General features: G+C 44.5%; 1 protein-coding gene across 1 annotated transcript in view; it reads right to left on the reverse strand.

Annotated features, from left to right (window-relative positions):
* Positions 1 to 231: 231 nt before the first annotated feature.
* Positions 232 to 25,299, reverse strand: part of C6H3orf52 (chromosome 6 C3orf52 homolog) — a 30,624-nt gene continuing 5,556 nt past the window's right edge. Inside the window, exons 2-6 of the mRNA XM_068545538.1 lie at positions 24,668 to 24,797; positions 15,104 to 15,231; positions 9,208 to 9,278; positions 5,693 to 5,874; positions 232 to 407 (exon numbers count right to left, since the gene is read on the reverse strand). Of these exons, the coding sequence (XP_068401639.1) occupies positions 403 to 407; positions 5,693 to 5,874; positions 9,208 to 9,278; positions 15,104 to 15,231; positions 24,668 to 24,797 (516 nt within the window). The 3' untranslated portion in view covers positions 232 to 402. The remainder of the gene's footprint in view (positions 408 to 5,692; positions 5,875 to 9,207; positions 9,279 to 15,103; positions 15,232 to 24,667; positions 24,798 to 25,299) is intronic.

The raw sequence follows: 25,299 nt of genomic DNA on the forward strand, positions 1-25,299 counted from the left end.
AGCTCTCCCTCACCTCGCCTCTCCCCGTTCTCGCCACGGGCTCAGGCTGGCGGGATCCTGCCTCAAAGGCCACCCTTACCCTGAAGACAGCGTGTCCACGTGTGGGTGGAGGCAGAGAGTGCTTCAAGACCAGCAGCGACCTGGCCCTGCAGGTCCACCCGCCGCCTGGTCACCCCGCCCCATCTGGACCCAGCTGGGGCAGCCCTGGGTGCTGTTTTGCTGGACGTAGTGCCAGACTCTAACTGTGCAGAATCAGGAGAAAAAGGGCTGTCTCCAGCCCTGTAGTCACTGTGAGTCCTTCTATGTTAATTCACAGGATCTCTTCTGTAAAACGGAATGAATTCTCCTCATCCCAAAGTTCAGTGGTGTGCTGCTTTCAGACACAGATCGACCTTGATCACTTCATTCTGAAAAGAAAATACACAGTCACCATTTTTAAAAAAGCATGGTTATTCTAAACATTTATGTTTTTATTTTATTTCATTGGGTTTGATTATAAACTCTAATGTAAAAGTGGAATATCTGTAAATTCCTAACAGAGGAGGTTTACTTTTCAGGCAACACACACACACGCATGCACGTGCACACACACATGCACACACGCGCACATGCAGAGGCACACATGAGCACACATGCACACACACATGCAGAGGCACAAATGCAGAGGCGCACACATGCGCACACACATGCACGCACGCACGCAGATGCACACAACTCTGAATTCCTTTCAAAAGGCAAATTACATTGTTTGCTTATTTGCTTTGGTATAATTCATGATAAATAACATTTTGACGAGGGCTTTTGGATGCAGAGGACATTTTAACAGTCTTTTTTTCATAATCTAACCGTAAAAATACCTCTAAATTTTCATTTTTAATACAGCACAATATTCAGCGAGACATTTTGATGAGGGAAATGGTGCACAGCTGGCCTGACTAAAGCAGAGGTACCCAGACAATGACTCGGGACAGGACATAGGGGACCCACGTGCACCACAGCAGGGTTCTGGCAGTTGATGTTTGGGGCTGGATCATTCTTTGCCATCAGGAGCTGTCCTGTGCATTGTAAGAGGTTTAGAAAAATCTTTCTGGCCTCTTCCCACTAGATGCTAGTTTCCCACAAACACTCCCAATGGTGACAACTAAAATGTCTCTGGACTTTGCCAAATACCTTGGAGCGGGCAAAGTTGTCTTGGCTGAGAAGCAGTGCTCTTTGGCTATAAACGCTGTGTTTCCTGGGGAATCTATAAACAACCTAAATGTTTTCCCTCGACACCCCAGCCAGTCCTTTCGAGGGCAGAATGCATACACTGGCCTCTCTGCCAGCAGCCAGCCCATCCGTTTACCCCAAATCTGTGCAAACGAGATTCACTATTCTCATTGCCTAGAGCTTTTTCCTCTTCTCTCTCACATTAATCAGTTTTTGCTTTTGTTCCTTACTCAGTCTACTGGTTAACTCCCTCACATGTCAGAAAACACTACAAAATAACTTACCCCACGTCCAAAATAACTCATGCAGCTGTTTTACATTGTAAAACAGATTTCCCTCCTTGTCCCTGGACCCCTCCCTCCACTAGGTGAAGAAGCTCAGAGGTAGAAGGGGGGTGGGGGCAGTGATCCAATAAAAAAATTCCCTTAACCTTGAGGACATTATGCCAAGTGAAATAAGTGAGACAGAGAGAGACAGATACTGCAGGATCTCACTTATATATGGAATCTTAAAAAACCAAACTCAGAGAAAAAGAGATCAGATTGGTGGTTGCCAGGGGTGGGGTGTGGAGGAGGGGGAATTGGATGAAGGTGGTCAAAAGGCACAAACTTCCTATTATTACAAGATAAATCAGTCCTGGGGATGCAATGTACAGCATGGTGACTATCATTAACACTGCTGCAGGGTACCTTTGAAAGCTGCTAAGAGAGTAGATCCACAAAGTTCTCCTAAGGAGGGAAAAGAAACTTTTGTAACTATACGAGGTGATGATGATGGCTGTTAACTACACTTATCACAGCAGTCATTTCCTAATACATGTGTCAAGTCATTATGCTGTACCCCTCAAACTAACACAGTGCTATTGGTTAATTATATCTCAATAAAGTTGGAAGAAAATACAAATTTAGGGCTTTCCTGGTGGCACAGTGGTTGAGAATCTGCCTGCCGATGCAGGGGACACGGCTTCGAGCCCTGGTCTGGGAAGATCCCACATGCCGCGGAGCAACTAGGCCCGTGAGCCACAATTACTGAGCCTGCGCGTCTGGAGCCTGTGCTCCGCAACGAGAGAGGCCGCGATAGTGAGAGGCCCGCACACCGCGATGAAGAGTGGCCCCCACTTGCCACAACTAGAGAAAGCCCTCGCACAGAAACGAAGACCCAACACAGCCATACATACATACATAAATAAATAAATAAATAAAAATTTAAAAAAAAATCAGAAACGCTTTAAAATATATATATATATAAATTTAAAAATTCACTTATGACTGTTAATATTAAGGGAAGTTTTTATTTGTAGAAGGCATCAATATGCCTGCAATTAGGCCAGAGAGTTGTCGTATTTCCAAATTAGAGGATGAGAAATACACACAAAATCCCTTAGGAATCCAAATTACAAGCTAATTTAAGGTTCTGACTCTTCAGCACACACACAGGAACCCCAAAGGAACTGCAGCCCGGCTCCAGGGAATCCTTGGAATTCCTGAAATTGTAAAATTCAGGGGGAAGAGTGTGTGCATTTTTTCCCCAGGAGAAGTTACAAGGCTGTCTCCCAATTCTCTAAGGGGCATATGAGCCAAAGAATTTTAAGAACCTTTGCTCTTTGTAGAACAGAATTGTGGTTGCCAAGGGGGATGGGGGTGGTGGAGGGACGGACAGGAAGGTCAGGATTAGCAGATGCAACTATTACATACGAGATGGATAAACAAGGCCCTACTGTACAGCACAGGGGACTATAGTCAATACCTTGTGATAAACCATAATGGAAAAGAATATGAGAAAGAATGTATATATATATGTATAACTGAATCACTTTGCTGTTCAGCAGAAATTAACACAACATTGTAAATCGACTATACATCAATAAAATAAATTTTTTTAAAAAGAGGAAAACGTTAAAAAAAAAACAAAAAAACAGGGCTTCCCTGGTGGCCCAGTGGTTGAGAGTCTGTCTGCCAATGCAGGGGACACGGGTTCGAGCCCTGGTCTGGGAAGATCCCACATGCCGCGGAGCAACTAGGCCCGTGAGCCACAACTACTGAGCCTGCGCGTCTGGAGCCTGTGCTCCGCAACAAGAGAGGCCGCGATAGTGAGAGGCCCGCGCACCGCGATGAAGAGTGGCCCCCGCTCGCCGCAACTAGAGAAAGTCCTCTGACAGAAACGAAGACCCAACACAGCCAAAAATAAATAAATAAATTAATTAATTAAAAAAAAAAAGAATCAGATTTATATTTTAAAAAAAACAAACAAACTTTGCTCTTTGAAGAATCAGAATATCATCTTTGTGGGACAGCGCCTGCCCAGCTCCGCACAGGAGCGGGGGAATACCTCGCCAAGCCCACCGCGCCGAGGAACACAAGTTGCTGGCGTCAGTACCCAGGGCCTCACAGGTCCCTCCCAGAGGCCTCACACCCCTCTCTTACCTCCCTCTGGACTTCGCTCTGAGCTGCCCCTCCCTCTGCCTCCCTGCCTTCTCTGCATCTCTCTTCTTCCTTCCTCACTTCCCAAATGGTCACTGTCTACCCTTCTACTTGAGAAGGGACTGATACTCATACTCCTGAAAATATCAAACACCGCCCATGCTCTGCAAGGTGGGCGGGGGGCCACAGAAACCCCCACCCCCAGGAAAAATGCCTGAGAGAAAGAGTACCGTCTCCTGAGGGGCAGAAACAGCGTCACTCGGGCCTGCATCCCCGAGGCAGAGTCTGAGGTTCAGTTCCAGGTCTTGTGTCAGGTCTCATGAGCCACCTGCCCTCAGAACGCGGACCTGCCAGCCTCATAATCATCCTCAGCCTTGTCTCACCCTCCTCCCACCCCCTGGCCTTCATTTAGAAAGTGCTGGTGACCACAGCTTTAGAGGAGGCTCAGAAAGTCAAGGTCAGTCACCACGCAGCAGGCAGGGTGGGCCTCCCCTCTCTCTGCCGTACACAGGAGTGGGCTGAAATGTCCTTCCTTCCTTCCTTCTCTCCCTCTCCCTCACCCCCTTCTTTCTTTCTAAAATTCCTGTACAGGGGGCAGAACCTCTTCACTCCACACAGTATGTTATCTGCCTGGCCCAGAGACACACTTCATTTATTTAGAGGCTCAGGGAAGAGACTATTCATTGATGTGACTTTCCCAGTGAGTTAAAAGTTGGCCTTCTGAACGTCATTCCTTTTATTCATTTGGGAAAAAGAAAGCTTTAAGAACTGCTTTATAAAACTCTCTGCCTTCCCAGGCCAAGATCAGCCCACTTCCACTTTCCGTTCCCAAGAATCAAGTGTCATCACAATAAATGCCTCTTCTCACACCGTGTGGTAACGTGTGTGCTTTGTAATCTGTTGCACTCTCCTGACCCTCGGCTGCTGGCCCCACGCCTGCCACTCACCACACCTCCTTCTCGTTCACCTTTTTCATTCATTCAACTAGTATTTACCGCTGCTGATGTGCAGAGTGTTTCTGATGGGTTGTGGGTGAAAAACCATCCAAGACTGTTGGCATTAAACAAGAGCTAAAACCTCTCCAAGTGAGGAATCAGAAGTGGGAGATGAGAAGAAGAATGGGAAGTAAGGCCAAAGCTCAGTGCAGACAGACGTGAGGGACGGAGGTCTCGAAGGCTGGCGGTCATCTCACCTTTCCACCTTCCTTTCTGGCAGGTTTTGTACAACGTTCTCAGATTCTGACAAGTCGCGTATCTTCTATGCTTGTTAAAAAACATATCCATTTCCCCATCCTTTTCTTAGTTTTAAAAGTGGATGAGTAAATGTATTACAATCTTCTACGGAAAGAGACGAACTTGCCTTTTTATGTTCCTCTATTAATATCTTAATGCAGCGGTCCCCAACTTTCTGGCACCAGGGACCGGCTTCATGGAAGACGACTTTTCCACAGACTGGGGGTGGAGGTGGGAGTCGGGGGGGGTGTTTCAGGAGGTAATGCGAGTGATGGGGAGCGATGGGGGAGCGCTGGAGGAGCGCTGGGGGGGCGGCAGATGAAGCTTCGCTCACTCGCCTGCCGCTCACCTCCTACTACGCAGCCCACCTCCTAACAGGCCACGGACCGGTACCGGTCGGCAGCCTGGGGGGTTGGGGACCCCTGTCTTAACGGACTCAGTGGCCTTCAATAGAAAACGAGATAGATTCCCCATACTGAGATCATCTTTCAACAACTTAACTATATCGTTTACTTCAAACTCTTCAGCACTTGCTTCTCTTGTGAGACCACAGTGTTTCCATGAAGGTTTCTAATGATATTGTGATGTGGGATATGGGGCATAGAATGTGGGTGAACCACAGCAAGGGAACACGTAGCAACCCTCATGTTTATGGTTTAGCTGTTTCCGTAACATTTTTTCCAGTTGCTCTGTCTGCTCACGGACGGCCGGGATTGGGTGACCTCCGTGGAGCGTGGAACATCACCTGCTTAGAAAACAAATCGAGCCATCTGCCCTGTCTGGTTCACTTGTTTATCATCACAGCTCTGCCTTCTGATGTGCTCGACTTACCAGAGAACCGGAGGGACGCTGGATCAAGCCCCAGAGTCTCACAACCGGACACGTTCTGATCATGGAAATCCTGCTGCAAAACGCCCAGCACCAACTCCTCACTCATCACGTACTTCATAAAGTTGTGGTCTTCTGACGGAAACCCAAAGTGCAGGTGGTAGGTTATTGTGGCGTTTTCACCACTGAAAGGCAAACCAAACAGTGGCAGTTAAAAATATCAACAGAATCACACTGCAACTCAGGAAACTGATTTTAGGAAAAACATCTTTTTAGTTCTGCATTCCCTCCCAGGACAAAAGAGCAAAGAGTGTACTGCCCTAGAAGCCCCTCATCAATGCATCCATCACACAAAGTTGAGGTGATCCTAACCTCCTCCTTCCACCTAGAACCCATCCCCTAGGCGTCTGCCAGGAGAGGCCATGCAGGGGAGATACTGACTCAGCTATTGTCAACGAGGCTCCAAGAGCTGCCCAACACCAGCCTTTACCCCTGAGGCAGACCAGGGAACCCCTTTTTTCCTGTTCTCACACCACAGCCTCTCCCTGCCCCAACAAATGCGCGTCAGAGCTACTCAGTTTAACCAGTTCATTACTTAACCTATAAAATGTTCAAGGTAGGGCCCAAAGCTCCCTGCCATCGGCTGGATGCAGACTCCTAAACTCTCACAGATGGGCCTGGGTATCAGCAGCAAATCATACCTCCCTGGTTTGTCCCCAGAGTGAGAAACTTTTTCTGTCCCATTTCCACTTCCTAAGGTTTTGCAAACTCTCAGTAAGGGGACCTAAGGAAAGGGAGTTTTCATCTTCTTAGAACATACTTTCCCATTTCTAAAATAAAAATAATCATGAGGCTATCCTCAGCTAATCAACAGTCTATACAGCTTGTTAAATGCTACCTTAACATTTAGATTTCTCAACAGATATCCTTTGGTTCAAGAAGGCCTAGATTTTTTAAAAAGGTCCAGATTAAGAGCCAGCAATAAAATATTTAAGAGTGGCCACATCTGAGACCCTCACCCAAGGGCAAGTTTGTTTTTGTTTTTTGTTTTAACATCTTTTGTTTGTTTGTTTGTTTTTATTATTTAAAAAAATTTTTTTATTAACATCTTTATTGGAGTATAATTGCTTTACAATGGTGTGTTAGTTTCTGCTTTATAACAAAGTGAATCAGTTATACATATACATATATCCCCCTATCTCTTCCCTCTTGAGTCTCCCTCCCTCCCACCCTCCCTATCCCACCCCTCTAGGTGGTCACAAAGCACTGAGCTGATCTCCCTGTGCTATGCGGCTGCTTCCCACTAGCTATCTATTTTACATAAGGGCAAGTTTTGCAGACAAGCCAGTCCCAGGAGTGAATCAGGACACTGTCCCTGCCAACGACTGGCAAAGAGCTCCCTCTTGTGGCCAGAGGTCACATAGGCCAATACTCTTAGACTGATGCGCTGACAGTTGAGGTTATAAACTCCACTACAGCCAAGAGATGTGCCAAACCCTGAGTTTCATACAAATAACGTACACTCGGGACTCTAGAGAAATTCACAGTTTCAAGGATGCCTCTACAGACAGGTGAAAATGTGCTTTCAAACTCTAAGCCAGCTACTCTGGTTTGCAGGTGCCACTGCTTGTTCCCAGTGCTTCACCCTCTAATTATAGCTAATGATGGTCAACATCTTGACACGCAGCCACCCTGCACACCCACAGGCAAGGACTGGGGTTTGCTAGCAGAAAGGAGCAGAGGCTGACTTGCAGAAGACCAGGCCAGAAGCGGAAGAAGAGGGTCGTGCTGCCTAACCTGGCCTGGCCAGCCCCTCCTAGTCCGTCCAAGTCAGGTCACTGGAGGAACTGACATAAGGCTGAATTTTGAGGGGAGAGGAGGGATTTTTCAGGGAAGCAGAGAACCTTGTGGGCTTTGCCTCAGCTGCCCACCACTGCAGTGGGCCCAGAAGCTGATGAACCAAAGGACATTTTCCCAGGTTCCTGCTGGTGGGTCCAGGACTGAGATGGGATCCACCATGGATACAAGCCCGTCTGCCAGGGATTCAGCTGCTTCCTTCCTGCCCACATGCGGCAGCAGGCTTTGGAGGCAATGCGTTTGTTTCTCAGTTCCACACTGTTGAAACTCTGTCTGGACTTTAAAAAATGAAACAAAAATGTTTCCCAGCAGAACTTCTTTATCCAAAAATCCTAAAACCCTTGGGTTTTTCTTTCAAATAACTTTCATAAATAGATTCTCTCACGTTACTCTTCAGATTTTGTTTTACTCAGTTTTCTGATGGGTTTTTCTCAGTGTTTATACCCCAACCCGTTATGCAATCCCATCTCCTCTAGACCCCGTAATATGGGCTGGATTCTTGGTAAGACTCTTTACGCTCTGAATATCCTTCCTCTCTCACCTCTGTCTTTGAATTGTAAGTTTGGGCAAGCGCACAGAGGAAAGTTGGGTCTGATTATGCATTTCTCCCTTTTCTATTGGCGTTTTAATACCAGTAATTTATGAATAAAATAGGCTAGGTCAAAAGTGTCACCATAAGGTAGCATGCACACTGGGGGTCCATAAAGAAGGAGGAATAGTGTTGTTGACAAGGCAACCTGCCACTGTGTTTTCAGACTCCAGATCCCTTTGGTCTTACCCCACTGTGCACCACTGCTTCATGTGCTTCCCCTCCCAGGTTTGGGAAACTTATGGTTTGAGAGGAGGAACCTCAATGTAAAATTGCCTTTGATGGTCACATTCCAGGGATATCTCAGGCACAGCAGGTAATAAAGCTTTGCCTTGTAAATCTTGTCCTAACAATATAAAAGGATAATCAAATGACCCTTCTACATACATACACACTTTTACCTAAGTGTCTATAGACATATATAAAAACATTACATATTAGGAGGAAACTAAAAAGGAAACAATATGTATGCGTGCGTATATGTTACACATGTATAATACACAAAGTATATATGGTAAATACATGCACAGAAGAAATCACACAGACCAGTGATTGTTGTTCATTTTGTAGAAGGGATTGGAATTCACTGCGGAATTGACTGGCACATGAAGTGTCCAGGGGTAGTGGGGCAGGGGAAGGCAGGATGTGTACTTTTCCGGTAGCATGTATCTTTATTTTTTAATATTATACAAGGAGCATGAACTTGTATATGACTTGTGTTCCTCAAAAGCAAAAGCCAGTACATAATCACATCATTATCTGAGATCTATTTCTATTTCTACTCTTAGCTTATTCGAGCATCTGCTGGGAAACAGAAATGGTTTGTCTGGGCTTTTCCTCTATTCCCTGTTACTGTGTTGAGTCATATAATTTATCTGGGTTTCATTTTTTTCCTTCGTAAAATAAGGGCATTGAGCTAGTTGGCCTCCAAAGACCCTCCCAGTACTGACACTATGGTTCTGTCTTCCGTTGGTCCCCTCTGTGCTTTGGGATTAGGGCAGTCCTTTTTGGTAACTAGCGATGAGTGTCGATTTCCAGAGAGACACCAGCACGTAATGCTCCACGTTCTTACCTGAAGTCTATGATTTCAACTGAAGTAAAGTAACGACTCAGAGCTGGTGATGAACTGTACACATCTGTGAGCTAAAACAAACAGGGCCAAATTAACAACCACACACATTACTGCCAGATCGTACTGCATATCACCTGATGAAGCAAAACTACTCCTAAGCAAAGGAGATCCAACTCTAGGGAGGAATTAACTTACCTAGAGGCTCTGGATGAAGAAACAGGAAGGGGTGGGCCCCTCACCAACCAAAATTCAAGTTACCATTCATTTCAAGGGATCTCACTTGTAAGGACCAAGTGACCAGGCTGGGATTTTCAACATCTCATATGTTGCGCTGAGACCTGTGGCCTTACTGGTTGGCAGCCTGGGCCCACACAGACCTGAAGCGCCATGGGCAGGACGGAACCCCTGCGGGGCTAGGAAGACAGCAAACCAGGCCGCTCAGGGCCCCGTACATCACCGAACAAGGGCCTCTTCTCTCCTTTCTCCAGGGCTTCACTCCAAGGAGAAAGAGCCACGCTGTTTCTGGATAATGGGACCAAGTGGGGGAACAATGGCAAAGATACGGAGCTCTTTTTATCCATGAAGTGTTGCAACCATAAAAAATAATGACATCTGTGTTCCCAACTACCCAGGTTTCATGCCTTCACATTTTACCATATTTAGTTGAGCCCTTTACGTGAAGAAACCCAACACAGCTAAAGCTACTCCTACACACTATTCTGTTTTTCCTCCTCCCTCCCCACTACTAACCAGTGTCCTGAAGCCGGCATGTATCCTTTCCATGCATGTTTTTATAAATCTAACACTCCCCTGTGTAATCACAACTATACATAAATTTAATGCACATTTTTATTCAAATAAAACATACCATATTCTACATAATCTTCTCTGACTTGCTTTTTTTCACTCAAAATCACACTTGAGGTTTACCCATAATGGTACATCTAGATGGAGGTCATTCAATCCGACTCCTAACTCTGCAGAGATTCCATGAAATGACTTCTCCACCTCATCCCTTCCCCTCCTGGTGGCCATGGGCTTTGTTTCCGATTTTCTCCTGCTACAAACTATGGTGAGGTGATCATGCTTGAACCTCTCTGAGCCTCTCTTCTTATACAGGTAAGAGTTTCCCTGGGCCGTATACCAAGAGATGGACTTGGGTCCAAGAGTTAGCACATCTCCACCTTAACTAAGTCTTTCTGAATTGCTCTCCATTTCACTCCCCTCCCAGCAATGTATAAATGCTCTATTTCCCACAGCCTTGCCAGCATTTAATGTTACCAGATTTTTCTATTTTTGCCAATCTGATGAGTACAACATCGTGTTTTACATCGTTTTCATTGGCAATGTCTCGCTTTCTAGTGAGGTTGAGTATCTTTTTGTGTGTTTATTAACTCTGTGGGATTTCTCACCTTTGAATTGCCTATTAGGGCCCTGTCTTTCTCTTGGGTTGTCTTTTCTTATCCAAACTGATTAGTGTTACATTCTGGACACTAGCTGTTGGGTTTGTGTCATAAATATCTTCTCCCAGTCTTTGATTAGTCTTTTCATCATGTTTCAGAGATGTGAATTCTCACCTATAGTACCCGAGAACTTGTGGCTGAATGTATTTACATTGCATCTCTTTAAAATTTACTTTGAAAGTTAAATGCCTTGTTCTTAGCAGGCAGGAGGACAGTGCTGGGATCTGGGTACACCCCCCAGCATGCACCCAGCTCTGAGGCTGGAAGCAAGCCCACGGCCAGGCCTCTGAGAGCCCGGCCAGGCCCACTCCTGCCGGCCTGAAGCCTCAGCCCTGACGTTGTTCTAGAAATTCCACACCCACGGTTTCCCCCATGCTGGGCCTGACACGCCCCGTGGCACCCATCACGGCTCGGTGCCTCACTGTTTTATCCAGCAGCAAACAGCAGAACTACCCCCGAGGAAAACTTGCCCACCTGTCTCCCACCCATTCCAAGCGGAATCTCATGGAGGCTGCATCCATATTTCGCTCCCACTTAACTCACTGGTGACAATTCATTCTCTCCAAGGTAGAGCAGAGGGGATTAGAGCACCTCCTCTAATCCTGTCACTATTGCTATGATCTGCATAAGAATCTGACACAAGAGGCATTGCTATCTCTGCTATCTCTCTCTTTCTCACTGATCAAAAAAGAAAAAAATTCCAGGCATTCGGGGAGGTTACAAAACATGGCCCAGGCCACTCTGCTAGTAAAGGGATTCAATCCTAGATGTTACAGACAGTAAGGCCAGCTTCCTCATGTTTTATCACACCACCCAGTGGAGATGAAGCAAGGAGGAAAGTGTCTCCTTCTGAATATCAAGGAGGAAAGTAGCATAAAGTGTTAAGAACTTTGGGGGAAAACGACTGGGTCATCTTATAGTTTTTGAGCCCCAAGAGAAAAGAATATTGCCAACAGGCCGACAGTCATTTAGAAGACCCGGGAGGTTGGAAAGTGGCTCTCCCAGGGCTGCTCAGAAGGATAGGGAAGAAGATGAGGATGCCATAGACGGGATTATTTTTCAAGAGCTGAAAATAATAACAACAATAAGGCCACTCTCTTCCTTTTAGATTGAGCTTCTTATGTCAGGAATTATGTTTGTCCTTCCTTCTTTTTTCCCTCCCTCTCATCCTTCCTTTATTAATCCTTAGGGCCCTAATCACTGTGTTTTGCACGTAGTAGGTACTCAGAAAAAATTTTAAGTTAAAATTTTATGTTAAGAGATGGAGTGGTATACTACTAGATCACTTTCAGTGTCCACTCTAACATTCTTTTTGGTGGCATGGTCCCCTGCTATAATTAGGACATATTTACATATTTAGGAGCTGTTAACCACACTACCCACTTTGGGACCAAAAAAGTGAAAAGAGGGGCTCCTCACCCCTTGCTCTGGTGTCTCTCACACTATGCCTATGAGGCTGGGTACCAACTGAGCTCAGAGCCCAGTGAGCTGATGATCACCAGAGTCAGGCACAGTGGCTCATCAAAAACCAGCTTCCAATTATTTACAATAGCCAAGATATGGAAGCAACCTAAGAGTCCATCAACAGATGAATGGATCAAGAAGATGTGGTATATACAGACAATGGAATATTACTCAGCCATAAAAAAGAATGAAATTTTGCCATCTGCAGCAACACGGATGGACTTCGAGGGTATTATGCTAAGTGAAATAAGTCAGACAGAGAAAGACAAATACTGTAAGATAACAATTATATGTGGAATGTAAAAAATAAAACAAACTAGTGAATATAACAAAAAAGAAACAGACTCACAGATACAGAGAACAAACTAGTGGTTACCAGTGGGGAGAAGGAAGCGGGGAGAGGCAAGACGGGGGTAGAGGATTAAGAGGTACAAACTACTGCGTATAAAATAAATAAACTAAAAGGATATATTGTACAGCACAGGGAATACAGCCAATATTTTATAATAACTATAATTGGAGTGTAACCTTAAAAACTGTGAATCACTACGTTGTACACCTGAAACTTATAATACTGTATATCAACTATACCTCAACTTTTTAAAAAGTGATAATGTTAAAAAAAAACCAAAGAAAACAGCTTCCAGAGGAAGAGGGACGCCTTCCCTGCATCATCAGAGTGGCCAACGCTAATCCTGCAACAAGCACGTGGGTTGAGCTATGACACCACAGAGCTAACGGGCTGGCTTAAGCAGAGTATCGGCCCCAACCCTAAGAGAAGGAAACTGGCAGTGAGATATGAGAGGGGCCAGGAAAACTGTGCTTAGAAAAGTAAGACGGTAAAGCAAAAGAGAGGGCACAGTGTTTCAATATCCACTCCCATTTACCTTCCATGTCCAGAAACTTCTGGAAACTGGCCTAAGTGGGAGAAAGGGGTTCTTGACCTGATAATTAGATAGTAATATCTCTAAGTTCCTCATTTTTGTTCCTGAACGTATTTGATTGGGAAGCCAGTGGCAGGAGTCATTTCAGCTCACTGCACCTTACGTTTATCACCTGCAAATCAGAGAATTCTTTTTAAAAATGTTTTACAAAGTTCTTTATACGCACCTCATATGCACCTGTGGGTATACAGGGAAAGTGCGGTGATTTCCGTTTATCAGAGCAGGAACAAGCTCAAAGAGGCCTGTGAACTTGCCCCAGAGATCTGCCAGCCCCTGTTCCTCAGCCACTACACAGTGATGAGTTAAAAACACCTGTAGAATCTGCTCACGCCTGCTTCTGTGCAAAAGAGATACGGCTTTAAAGTGAGTGATTAATATCCAGTTCCCTTCCACATAGAGTGTCCAGTCTGTAACAGGTGACACATGTGGACGCTGACTCACTTGGTGTCTGCTCGGTCAGTGCAAAACCCCTCAATCAAAACAGCACCCAAGGGACTTCCCTAGTGGTCCAGTGGTTAAGACTCCGAGCTTCCACTGCAGGGGGTGCGGGTTCGATCCCCGGTAGGGGAACTAGGATCCCGCATGCCACGCAGCGTGGCCAAACAATTTAAAAAAGAAAAAAAGGCAACCAAGAGGAAAGTAGCAACAGGCTATTCACTCAGCAACTTGCTCTGGAAGCAGGTGGCAGGAAGGGAGGAAAAGGGAACTGCAGATAAGACATAAACAAGGAAAAGAAGGAGGAAGAGAAACCTGGAATAATCCTCGCAAGGTACAAACTCCTGTGATCAAAGGGGCAATCAAACGGTATGCACCTGGCTGCCCAGAAACTGACTCCGGGGCGACCTAGATGGAATCAGATGGAAGCCAAATAAAGAGGGCTCGCTCCATTCAAACTATCAACTGCAGGGAAGAGGGTAACGGATGGCAGGCTAGTCTTGCTTAGGTTTTCTTATCAAAAACTTTTCTGGGTCTGGCTGTGAACCACCCTGTCTTTGACAAGGTGACCAGGACTGCCCACCAACCCTCGGGGTCTGGCTGCAGAGACCCCCTATTGCACAGAGGCTCATTCTCGTGCATTTCCTGCTCCGTGAATGATGTCACCGTCCACCCACATGGCCACCCAACCAGGAGCCTGGAGCCATGCTCTCCCTCAGACCCACATCCAACCAGCCATGAAGTCCTACTGAGGGAGAAGACCTCTGAAATCTCACTTGAACCTTAATTACTCCCCCTGACATTGTCCTAGTTCAAGGCTCTCTCATTTGTCACCCAAATTATTGCAACACCTTCTAACTAAGCGCTCTACTTCCAGTATTTTTCCACCATCACACAGAACAACTAAAATCAGAAGCTGACCATGTCAGCCTGCAGATTAAAATCTTTCAGGGCCTCGCCAAAGAACACAGAAACCTTCATGACCTGACCCGTCCCCTCCTGTTCAGCCTCACCTCTGCAAGTCCGCTACACAGTATGCAGGGGCCATAGCACACTGCTGGGCACATCCTCTAGTGTTCCCTGCTCTCTAATCTGGAACACCCCTACTTCATATTTCAAGATTCTTCCTGAGTGTCACCTCCTCCAGGAGGCCCTGCGCGCCTCCATCCCCAGCTCCGTGGTTATACAAAACACACTGTACGTATCTCAGTGATGGAACATATCACACTGTTTATAACTATTCAACTGCTTCCTCTGCTTGGACTGTGAGGTCCCACTGAGGGCACAGACCTTGTGGCCCTGCCACCGGGCATGCTGTCGAGCACATCGCAGACCCTCAATGAAACTTCAGGTTGAATCAAGTATAAAGACCAGAATGAGAGAACACTATCCTCCAGGATGCACTTAGCTGGAGGCCAGGGCGCCTCCCTCTGGCTTTGCACTACAGAAAATCCATTTCTAAGCACCAGGGTCTGCCACTATCCAGAATCCAAGCTTGAAGCTACTTACCAGCTAGCTCTAAGCCAAGTGTTCCAGGAGAATTCATACTCTAACGCTAAGAACCCAGTAACAATGCATAAGGTATCTTACCCTTTTGGTGAGCAGGTCAGGCAATTTCTCTTCAGTTACACAATCCTCTGGAATCTTTAGCATGACCAAGAATGTTTTATTAGACGACAATTCAAGTATTTCATTTTCATCCTCATCGACATAGGTTACTAAAGAGAATGGGGGGGTGGTATAAAAAGTAAAAGTAAACACACGCATAAAATAATAAACTTATTTACTCCATTGGCTGCTATACTTAAAAAACAAACAACGAATATTCATCAAGGATAAAGCCTGGACACAGTAAGCAAGAATAAGCAGAAATGCTTTCTCTTCTCAGTAAGGCTGAATAAAGACAAGGGCTCGTCTCTATCATGATATAAATTTTGTTGTTTTATTTGAAGCCACGGGGGGCTCAGATTCCACTGAACACAGACCGGGAGAAGGGCGGTGGGAGCAAGTGGGAAGAACATGAACTCCTTTGTTAAACTGACCCTGTAGCTTAGCTACATGCACAGGTGTCAAGGCAGGCGCTGGAGACTTTCTGGAGGGGCCAGAAAACAATGGGGGACGGGGGGCAAGGAGCAGGGCAAGGAACTTTGCTGAATCCCCTTCGGTTCTGTACACATGCTGAGGAAGTGACCATCATCGAGCAGAACAGCTTGGGGATTAGAATCTGAGAGCGTGAGCATGAAGTCATCGCTCTCCAGGATGTCCCACAGGGGAATGTTGACACACTCTGTTTGCACTCAGAGCCCCAGGGCTCACGGGACTTACATTCCTGGGACAACAGTTGGCTGCTTGTGTTCTAAGGACTCTGAGCTAACTGATTTTTTAAGCAGTTAGAGCGAAAGGAAAAACACCCAAAGTCGGAGCCAGGAGTTCAAAGCTGGCATGCTGGCACTAATTATGCTCCCCTGGTTTCCTGCCGGGGTCACTCGGGGACCACCTCTCCGGCCCCAAGAAAGGCGTGGGTGACTGGAACCAGGTGTTTGCCATGAATTTTTTTTCTGTAATCCCACACCTCAAATGTAACATTATCAGCCTCTTTTACTGGACTCTGAAAAGACCACAGTGGCATCAATTCTGGGTTTATGATGGAAGTAAGAGTCCTGGTCCTTATTCCCTGAGGAAGTCTGAAGTGTGAGGCATGAGGAGCAAGGGAATGTGCAGAAGAATTAACAGAGCGGACCAGAGGCTGCCAGCCTTAGCAAGGCCAGCGCAATGTTGGCCCCTGGCTGGAATCTGGAACTTGAATCTCTGGAGTGTTCTCACGTTTCCTGGTAAGAGTGGCTGGCTGTGCCTCAACTGTTTGCAGAAACAGTGTGTCTTGTGCTGAGCCTCTCCTTTCCTGCTGGGAGTCTGGAGTTTTGGTGGGTACCGGGCAGAGCTTGCCTATGCGACCAACTCCAATAAAAACTGAATCTCTAATGAGCTTCCCTGGTGGACAACATTTCACACGTGTTGTCACAACTCATTGCTGGAGGAATTAAGTGCACTCTGTGTGACTGCACTGGGCAAAGACTCTTGGAAGCTTGCACCTGGTTGCCTCCATATTTTCCTTTATATCCTTTAGCTGTAATAAATCAGTCATCTTTATGAGTATATGCTGAGTCCTATGAGTCTTACCAGCAAGTGAGTCTTCAGTCTCACTGAATCTGGGGGTGATCTTGGGGACCCCAACACAGGGAATTATCCCTGCATCCTTATTTGTTGTAAGTCATCATGTTATTTTTGTCTGAGAATAAAAGTTATGCCCTCAAAGCAGAAAACTTGCAAAGTATAGGAAATTGTAGCAAAGCAAGAAAAAAATTACTAATAATTCTTTAATCAAAAGGTCCCCCCATATTTTATATTATATATTTGAGGTCTTAATGAGAAGGTAACTTGTATACTGCTTTTTGTTGTTTGTTGTCATCATTTCTTATCTGTCTTGATTCTTTTGTTGCTGTTTACATATCAAAAGCCATTCCCCACGTGTTTAAAATTCCTTGCAAAGATTATTTAATGGCTGCACTAATGTTCTAAAACCGTTTAGTGTTTTTATCTTTCCAATTTATAAATGCTGCTGCAATGGGTATCTTTGAGCTCTACACCCACCACATACATTTCCAGAGTAGATATCATTGCCTCAGAAAGGAATAAGGATGCCAGAGAATGGATACAGGAGTCACAGAACTGCTGAACTCAAGGGCACTAAGAAATGCCAGGTTTGCCATTGTATATTCTTGCCTCCTTTGCCACAGATTAATTGACCATAAGTGCATGGGTTTACTTCTGGGCTCTCTATCCTGTTCTGTTGATCTGCATCTCTGTTTTTGTGCCAGTACCATACTGTTTTGATGACTGTAGCTTTGAAGTATAGTCTGAAGTCAGGGAGCCTGATTCTTCCAGCTCTGTTTCTCTTTCCCAAGATTGTCGTTGCTATTCAGGGTCTTTTGTGTTTCCATACAGATTTTAAGATTTTTTTGTTCTAGTTCTGTGAAAAATGTCATTGGTAATTTGATAGGTATTGCAGTGAATCTGTAGATTGCCTTGGGTAGTATGGTCATTTTGACAATACTGATTCTTCCAAGCCAAGAACGTGGTATATCTTTCCATCTCTTTGTGTCTTATTTGATTTCTATCATCAGTGTCTTATAGTTTTCATAGTACAGGTCTTTTGCCTCCTTAGGTAGGTTATTCCTAGGTATTTTATTCTTTTTGATGTGATGGTAAATGAGATTGTTTTCTTAATTTCTCTTTCTGATCTTTCATTGTTAGTGTATAGGAAAGCAAGAGATTTCTGTGTATTAATTTTGTATCCTGCAACTTTATCAAATTCATGGATGAGCTCCAGTAGTTTTCTGGTAGTGTCTTTAAGATTTTCTATGTATAGTATCATGTCATCTGCAAACAGTGACAGTTTTACTTCTTTTCCAATTTGGATCACTTTTATTAAGAAATGCCAAGTTCAGGACTTCCCTGGTAGTCCAGTGGTTAAGGCTCTGTGCTCCCAATGCAGGGGGCCCGGGTTCGATCCCTCATCAGGGAACTAGGTCCCACATGCATGCCGCAACTAAGGAGCTTGCCTGCCGCAACTAAAGAGGCTGCGTGCCACAGCTAAGGAGCCAGCACAACCAAAATAAATAAATAAATAAATGATAATTTTTTTTTAAAAAAGGAAGAAAGAAATGCCAAGTTCGTAAAGAGGTCTCCAATAATAGCTCTAATGACATATACTTAACTTGTATTATCTGAATGAATCTGTACACAACCTGGCTAAATAGTTGTGTGTGTTAAAATAACAATAACAGCAAAAAGATAGGCTTACTCAGTCAGCAGAATTTTTATGTTTTTAATGGGATTTAACCTAGTCAGTATTTCCATGTAGAGAAAACGTCTTTAAAAAATTGTAGTACAAGGGCTTCCCTGGTGGCGCAGTGGTTGAGAATCTGCCTGCCAATGCAGGGGACACGGGTTCAAGCCCTGGTCTGGGAAGATCCCACATGCCACGGAGCAACTAGGCCCGTGAGCCACAATTACTGAGCCTGTGCGTCTGGAGCCTGTGCTCCGCAGCAAGAGAGGCCGCGATAGTGAAAGGCCCGCGCACCGCGATTAAGAGCGGCCCCCACTTGCCGCAACTAGAGAAAGACCTCGCACAGAAACGAAGACCCAACACAGCCAAAAATAAATAAATAAATAAATAAAATTTAAAAATTGTAGTACATACACAAAGGACACTGGAGGCACACAAAAACAGCTCTTAGGCGGGAATATAAGAAATGAGGCTGGAGAGGTAGGCCTTAAATGCCAGATGTCTTCAAGAGATAATGGAGGTTGTTAAATGCCTCCCAGGAAGGAGATGACGGTAAACCTGCTGGTGACAGATGGGATGAAATGGAACTGGGGGAGATTGGAGGCAGAGAGGCCACTGGACAAGAATGGGAGAGACAGATTTCGATTGACAGCAGTGGGAAGAGGAAGGAAGGAAGGGAGGGACAAGAAAGACCAGGATGGTGGAAACAGAGCTGTCTGTAAAGGCAGCCAGACTTAGTTTGAATTCCAGCTCAGTTAGTCATTAGCCATGTTACTTGAGCAAGTCACTTAAATCTCTGAAGCAGTTTCCTCAACAGAAATGCCTACACTGTAGGTGACGGTAAAGATAAGAACCACCATATATAAAGTATACAGCACAGAGCCTTGCAGTAGGCAGGTAGTCAATGTTGAAAGTTTCTATCAAGACACTACCAAGGAACGATTGATAAGACCTGGTCATTACCTAGCTATAGGAAAGAAGAAGAAATCAAAAATGTTCCAAAGTATCAAGCCTAGGTAACAGGAAGAATAACAGCTACTGTATTAAGCATTATGCACAGATACCCTGCTATGCGCTTGTAGTTTTTACCTCATGTAATCCTCAAATCAACCCTATTAATTAAATATTAATGTTTTTATTTTAAAATGAAGACATTGAGGCTTAGAAAAAATGCATAATTTGTTTAGGTCAGTCAATTGAGCTAGTAAGTAGGAGGGTCAAGGTACATTTATAGACACAGATTCAGAAATCATTTATATTTTACAAATGTGGAAACTGAGGCCAAGAGCGTTGAAGAATTTGCCTAAAGTTACACAATTGGATGAAATAAACCTGGCCTCATGACTCACCATGAAACTATAAAAGGTGAGCTCAGTGGAGAAGGGGATACACATGACTAGTAGTTTCACATGGATAATGATTAAGATGATAACAGTTATTTCCAGGTACAGAACTCCAGCAAAGTGCATGACTAAAACTCAGGAAAAGTGTTCCAGGGGGCACCTCCGAGAGGGGATGGCTGCTGCCTTGGGACTAAGTGAGCTTCTCAAGGGAAAGAATGAAGAATGAGAAAAGTGAGAAGGCTGAAGACATGCTTCCTGCAATCACAACACGGAGTCAAAGGCAGAAATAAAGTCCTGAAGTCCAGAGTTCTGAAGGCCTCGAAGAGTACAATACAGTGGACAGAGTTGAAGGCTGCAAACAGGGCAGGGGAAGGGAGAAAGGCCGTTGGGTTTTTTTTTTTTTTTGGTTTTTTGGTTTTTTTGTTTTTTTAAGCAGATATTCATTTTTAATTATTATTTTTATTTATTTATTTATTTTTGGCTGTGTTGGGTCTTCGTTTCTGTGCGAGGGCTTTCTCCAATTGCAGCAAGCGGGGGCCACTCTTCATCGCGGCGCGCGGGCCTCTCACTATCGCGGCCTCTCTTGTTGTGAAGCACAGGCTCCAGACGTGCAGGCTCAGTAGTTGTGGCTCACGGGCCTAGTTGCTCCGCGGCATGTGGGATCTTCCCAGACCAGGGCTCGAACCCGTGTCCCCTGCATCGGCAGGCAGATTCTCAACCACTGCACCACCAGGGAAGCCCAGGCCATTGGGTTTTATGATCAGACACTTGCTGTTGACCTTTGGAAGAACAATTTGGGACCAATGGATACAGTGGTTTAGGAGTGAGCAGGAGATAAGATCCAAATACAGACCTCTCTTTCTAGAAGTTTGCCAGTGAAAAAAGAGGGAGAGAGAAATATATAAATGAAGTAGCAAGATGCTGATGGAAGATTGCTCTGAAGGAGAGACTATGTGAGCACATTTGAAGAGGCCCGAGAGGATGCTTAGAAAGAAAGGGCGCTATCTGAAAGTCCACGGGTCAGAAGAAGCTGGAGAGGATTCTATGGAGAGCACAGGTGAAGAGGTCAGTCTTGGGAAGGCAGGAGAACATATGAGATGTGAGGGAAAGAGAAGCAGGTGAAAATGCAAAGAAATTTCAAGATACTGGGCTTGCTGTCTGCCTAGGATTTTCCCATGAGTCACCCTATACCAGGGAGCAGCCTGTGCAACTTGCTTGTCTGCCAGGACCATGTGATGTCATAAGATGTGGTTCTTATTCCCAACTCAAGGCAAAACAAACCCATCCAATACAGCACCACGTAGGAAGTCCCTGCTTGCATCTCAGTACCAGAGCCTCCCCTACTCATAGAAAAGCCCGTATGGTAAGAGAGCTGGGGGACATCACATAAGGGTTCCTAGACTATTAAAACTGGTCACCTTTAAATCATATTTCTAAGCATCCACCTACTTGTCACAGTTTGGTTTCTGTAACATTTAAAATATTTTGCCCAAACCAAGGAAAGGTTTCACCAGTTAAGGCATTCCTAGGGTCTCTCCCCTCACTGTTCGGACAAATTAGTAAAGAAAGCAGAATCCTTGAGGACGCTTATCTGACTCTCCAAATTATCCAGACAGGAAATGACTTTGAGAGACAGGAAAACTTTTTTTTTTTTCCTTTACCCTTCACACCAAGGAATTTATAATTCCTTAGGGAGAAAGAGAAAATCCATTAAATACTTTTTTCCTAAAGAGCTGGGACAAAACCAGGCCTCTAGATTTAACAGGAAGGATTCCCTGAGCTCTGCCCGCACCCCTCCGCCAACCCCAAATTGTCCATTTTAAGAAGGTTTCATTGTCTCTTGTGAGCCTGGTGGAGTGCTAGCCTCTCCTCCACACTGTGGACACAGCCCAGGCTCAATGCCTTAAGCCGAGCCGTGATCCTGAACTTGCCATCACTTCAGTGGCGTACCATGGGCAGACTGGGGGGAGAGCCCCCTCCAGGTGCAGGCAAGAAGGGGTGCACATTCTGTAGAGAATTAATAATAATAAACCTGACCACAGGTTGGTCTGCTTGTATTATCACCATATCACGGCCATTCCTATCAATGTCAGTGACAAGATACAGCTCCCCACTGGGCACCTCATTCTGGGTACCCTACTGGCTCCTCCCCAAATTGGATATCTTTCCGTACTGGGATGTATTTAGTGTCCCCTCTGGGTCCACTCCAGCTCCCCATTTATCATCACCTCCACCTCTGAGCCTCAGTCTGGGGACTACAGAGCCCTGAGACAGGAGAGTAAGGAGTTGGGAGAAAGGGAAGGAGGAGGGGAATGGCAAAGGTAGGTCCTGAGAAACTTCACTTCTTAATGAACCAGACAGCATCACTTCTTAACGAATGTACATTCATTCTTTTTTTTTAAATTGAAGTATAGTTGCTGTACAATGTTATATAAGTTACAGGTATACAATGTAGTGATTCACAATTTTTAAAGGTTATACTCTATTTACAGTCTTTATAAAATACTGGTCATATTCTCCATGCTGTACAATATACCTAATAGTCTGGATTTCTTTCTCCCCTACCCACATATCGCCCCTCCCACATTCATTAACGAATGCACAGCCTTCAACTCTCTGACCTGCCCTCTTCCCAGACAGCAGCATTTCCCACACAGCGCCCAGAAGTTCTACCTTCGATTCATATCAACGGGCTTGACAATTGGGCAATGGCTGATTTTTGCAGACTGTCATCCCAGAAGTGCCCGTGGAGCTGCTCTAGGTGAGGCTGGGACTGTCATGGAGGGAGTCCTGTCCCTGCTCCTTTTTACCCATTACACCCCCCACTGCCTACTATGACCCTCCCCACAAGCCCAAACTCTTGAAAGTTGAGATGCCAAGTAAAATAAAAGTATTTCCCTGATTTAAAAAAAGTAAAAGTTTGAAAATCTCTCTTACGGCATTAACATATTTTATAACCAAATTGAAAACAAAGTTTGCACTGCAAGTTTTAAAAAACTCTTCCCTGAATCTGATCCTGTGAACTCTCACGTCCCCCTGAGAAACTGTGGAGGGAAATGGAATCCCTTCTTCTGCAGGTTGCTCTTCGTGATTTGAAGAGATCAAATGACTTTCTGAGAATGAGAATGGAAGGCAGCTCTTGGGTCTTGAGCTTTTTTTTTTTTTTTTTTTTTGGCCACTCGGCTTGCAGGATCTTAGTTCCCCAACCAGGGATCGAACCCATGCCCCCTGCAGTGGAGGCATGGAGTCTTAACCAATGGACTGTCAGGGAAATCCCTGGGTCTTGAGCTTTAGAATCCTAAATATCAAACCAACCAAATCTGTGGCATCACCCTTTGTTATAGGCCCCAGATGCCAGCAGATGGTTCAGCCAGCTTTTAGGACAGCACTGGCTGGCTGTGATAGGACAAGGCTGTGTGACTCAATTTCAGTTTCAATATCCACATGTGGGAGATGATGGGAAGAGGGAGTATCAACACTCATACCAAAGCCATTGTCCTCAGTGTGATGAAGGAGGGGCAGCACCTCTTACCAACTTCTCCCTACCTCAGGACCAGCCTCTGGCCTCAAAGACACAGCCATTCCACCTCAACACTGCCTTAAGTAACTAAGCAAACATGGTGCCTGCCTGGGAAGCTCACATGCTAGAGGTTGGCACACCTCATCAGAGTTTTCCTATTTCTTCAGGTACTATAAAACTTTGAGACAGCAGATGAAAGGGTGGGGACAAGGAGGAACAGGAGGTGAATGACAAATGCAGTTCCTTAGAATTCCCAGGGCCCCCTCTGGAGAAACTCAGGGGCTGCCATTCTTGCTCTCATCCTGTAACTTGGTTTGCTATGGAGAGTCCGGCTCAACCTTTATCCTGTGGTGACCGGATCACCCTCACAAGTATCCCAGTTCCAGAAGAGCCCCCCTCACACCCCTGTACCCTACAATCACCCACACATAGAAATGAAAGCACTTTTCTTCTTTCCTATTTTGAAATTGAAATATTGCCCACTGGGGGGGGGGAGGGCGCTATATTTATGCATCATAAAAACCTTAATACTGATAATCATAAAAAAATTAGCAACTACCTAAAAGGTTTTAAAAAGATGTGGAAGAGTACATCATGCAGTCATAAAAAAAAAATGTTCACAAATAATTTTTAATGAATTGGCAAAATGATCTCAATGTAACATTAAAATCCTGAAGGTAAGCCCTAGGATGATAAAAAACAATCTGATCGCAAATTATTTTTAAAATGCAAGTAAGAAAAAGACTAGAGAAAAATATAACAAAATATTAATAATGTGGATGGGCTTTATGGGTAACTGAACATGTACTATGTTCATATTCATAATAAAAAATAAAATGAGATAATGCATGTAAAATATATATTTAGCACCATGTGAATTTTTGTTTTGTACCACATACAACACAAATATAATAGTGATTTCTAAAATAAGTTAAAATAATGACAGCTTACAGATACATGGTTCTATAAAGTTTTTTAAATGCTTCCAAATACATTATTCATCATTTTACCATTACAATAATATACTAGGTACATCAGATAAAGTTATCGTTATACAATAATTACCTTTTTACAATAATTATCTTTATTAAACAAATTATTTAAAAAACTTTTCAAACACGCATGTGTAAGATACAATAAAACATAGTGTTTATGGAAATTAAAAATTTAAGAAATCTTCAACATCCAATGGGTAGCGTTTAAAGTAAAACAATGACCCCCGTACTCTTTTTCCAGAGTTCATAAAACAAACAAAAAAGAAAATAAAAAAGAAAAGCAAAAATCATGTATATCTCCCATCTATACAACATACTGCAAACCAGTTTTAAATTCATATTATAAACGATGAAGTAGCAGTGAGTAGGTCTTTGATTTCAGCGTTTAAGTCATAAGCATTACATGAGTTCTCAAAATGCATCAATTTAGTCCTGTTTAAATGCTCTTACCTCCAGTCAGACATAAGCTTATGATGATGACTATAACGAGACCTAGGAAAACAGAGGCGAGGACCATCCACAGTTTGCACTTTCCAACCAAGTTCTTATTACAGGAGTTCCAAGGGCTTTCCTTGTCAGCCTGGAAAGCAGACGGAGACTTAGAGGCACTCATTTGGTTTCAACAAACATTTTTTAATACTCACTATGGGTCAGTGACACAGAAATGAAGGCAGCAGGATCCTGACCTCCAGGGACTCCACCCTACTGAGGCAAGTTTACAAAAGGACAGAATAGAACCTCACAAAGAAATTAGCAAGAAAATGCTCTGGGGACTCTGAGGTGGGAAGGACAGGCAGGATTTTGAAGGATGGACAGAGAAAGGCATTCCAAACCCAGGAAAGAATATCCTCCGTGTGGACTCATAATGAAATTGGCCAAGAGATGCATCTGATAGGAATGTGGGTTTCAGAAGCAAGTAATGAGAGTTAAGATTAGAGGGAGTGAAAGGTTGGAGCATATCTGAGAGGGTCTTGAATGCTGCCAGAGCAGTTTGGACTTAAATTGGCGTGTACTGGGAACCCATTGAAGGTTTTTGGCACACAAAAGCTGAGTAGAAGATTAAGAGAATAATGTAGAGTTTA

Source organism: Eschrichtius robustus, chromosome 6 (assembly GCF_028021215.1).
Source record: "Eschrichtius robustus isolate mEscRob2 chromosome 6, mEscRob2.pri, whole genome shotgun sequence".
NCBI classification, from domain to species: Eukaryota; Metazoa; Chordata; class Mammalia; order Artiodactyla; family Eschrichtiidae; genus Eschrichtius; species Eschrichtius robustus.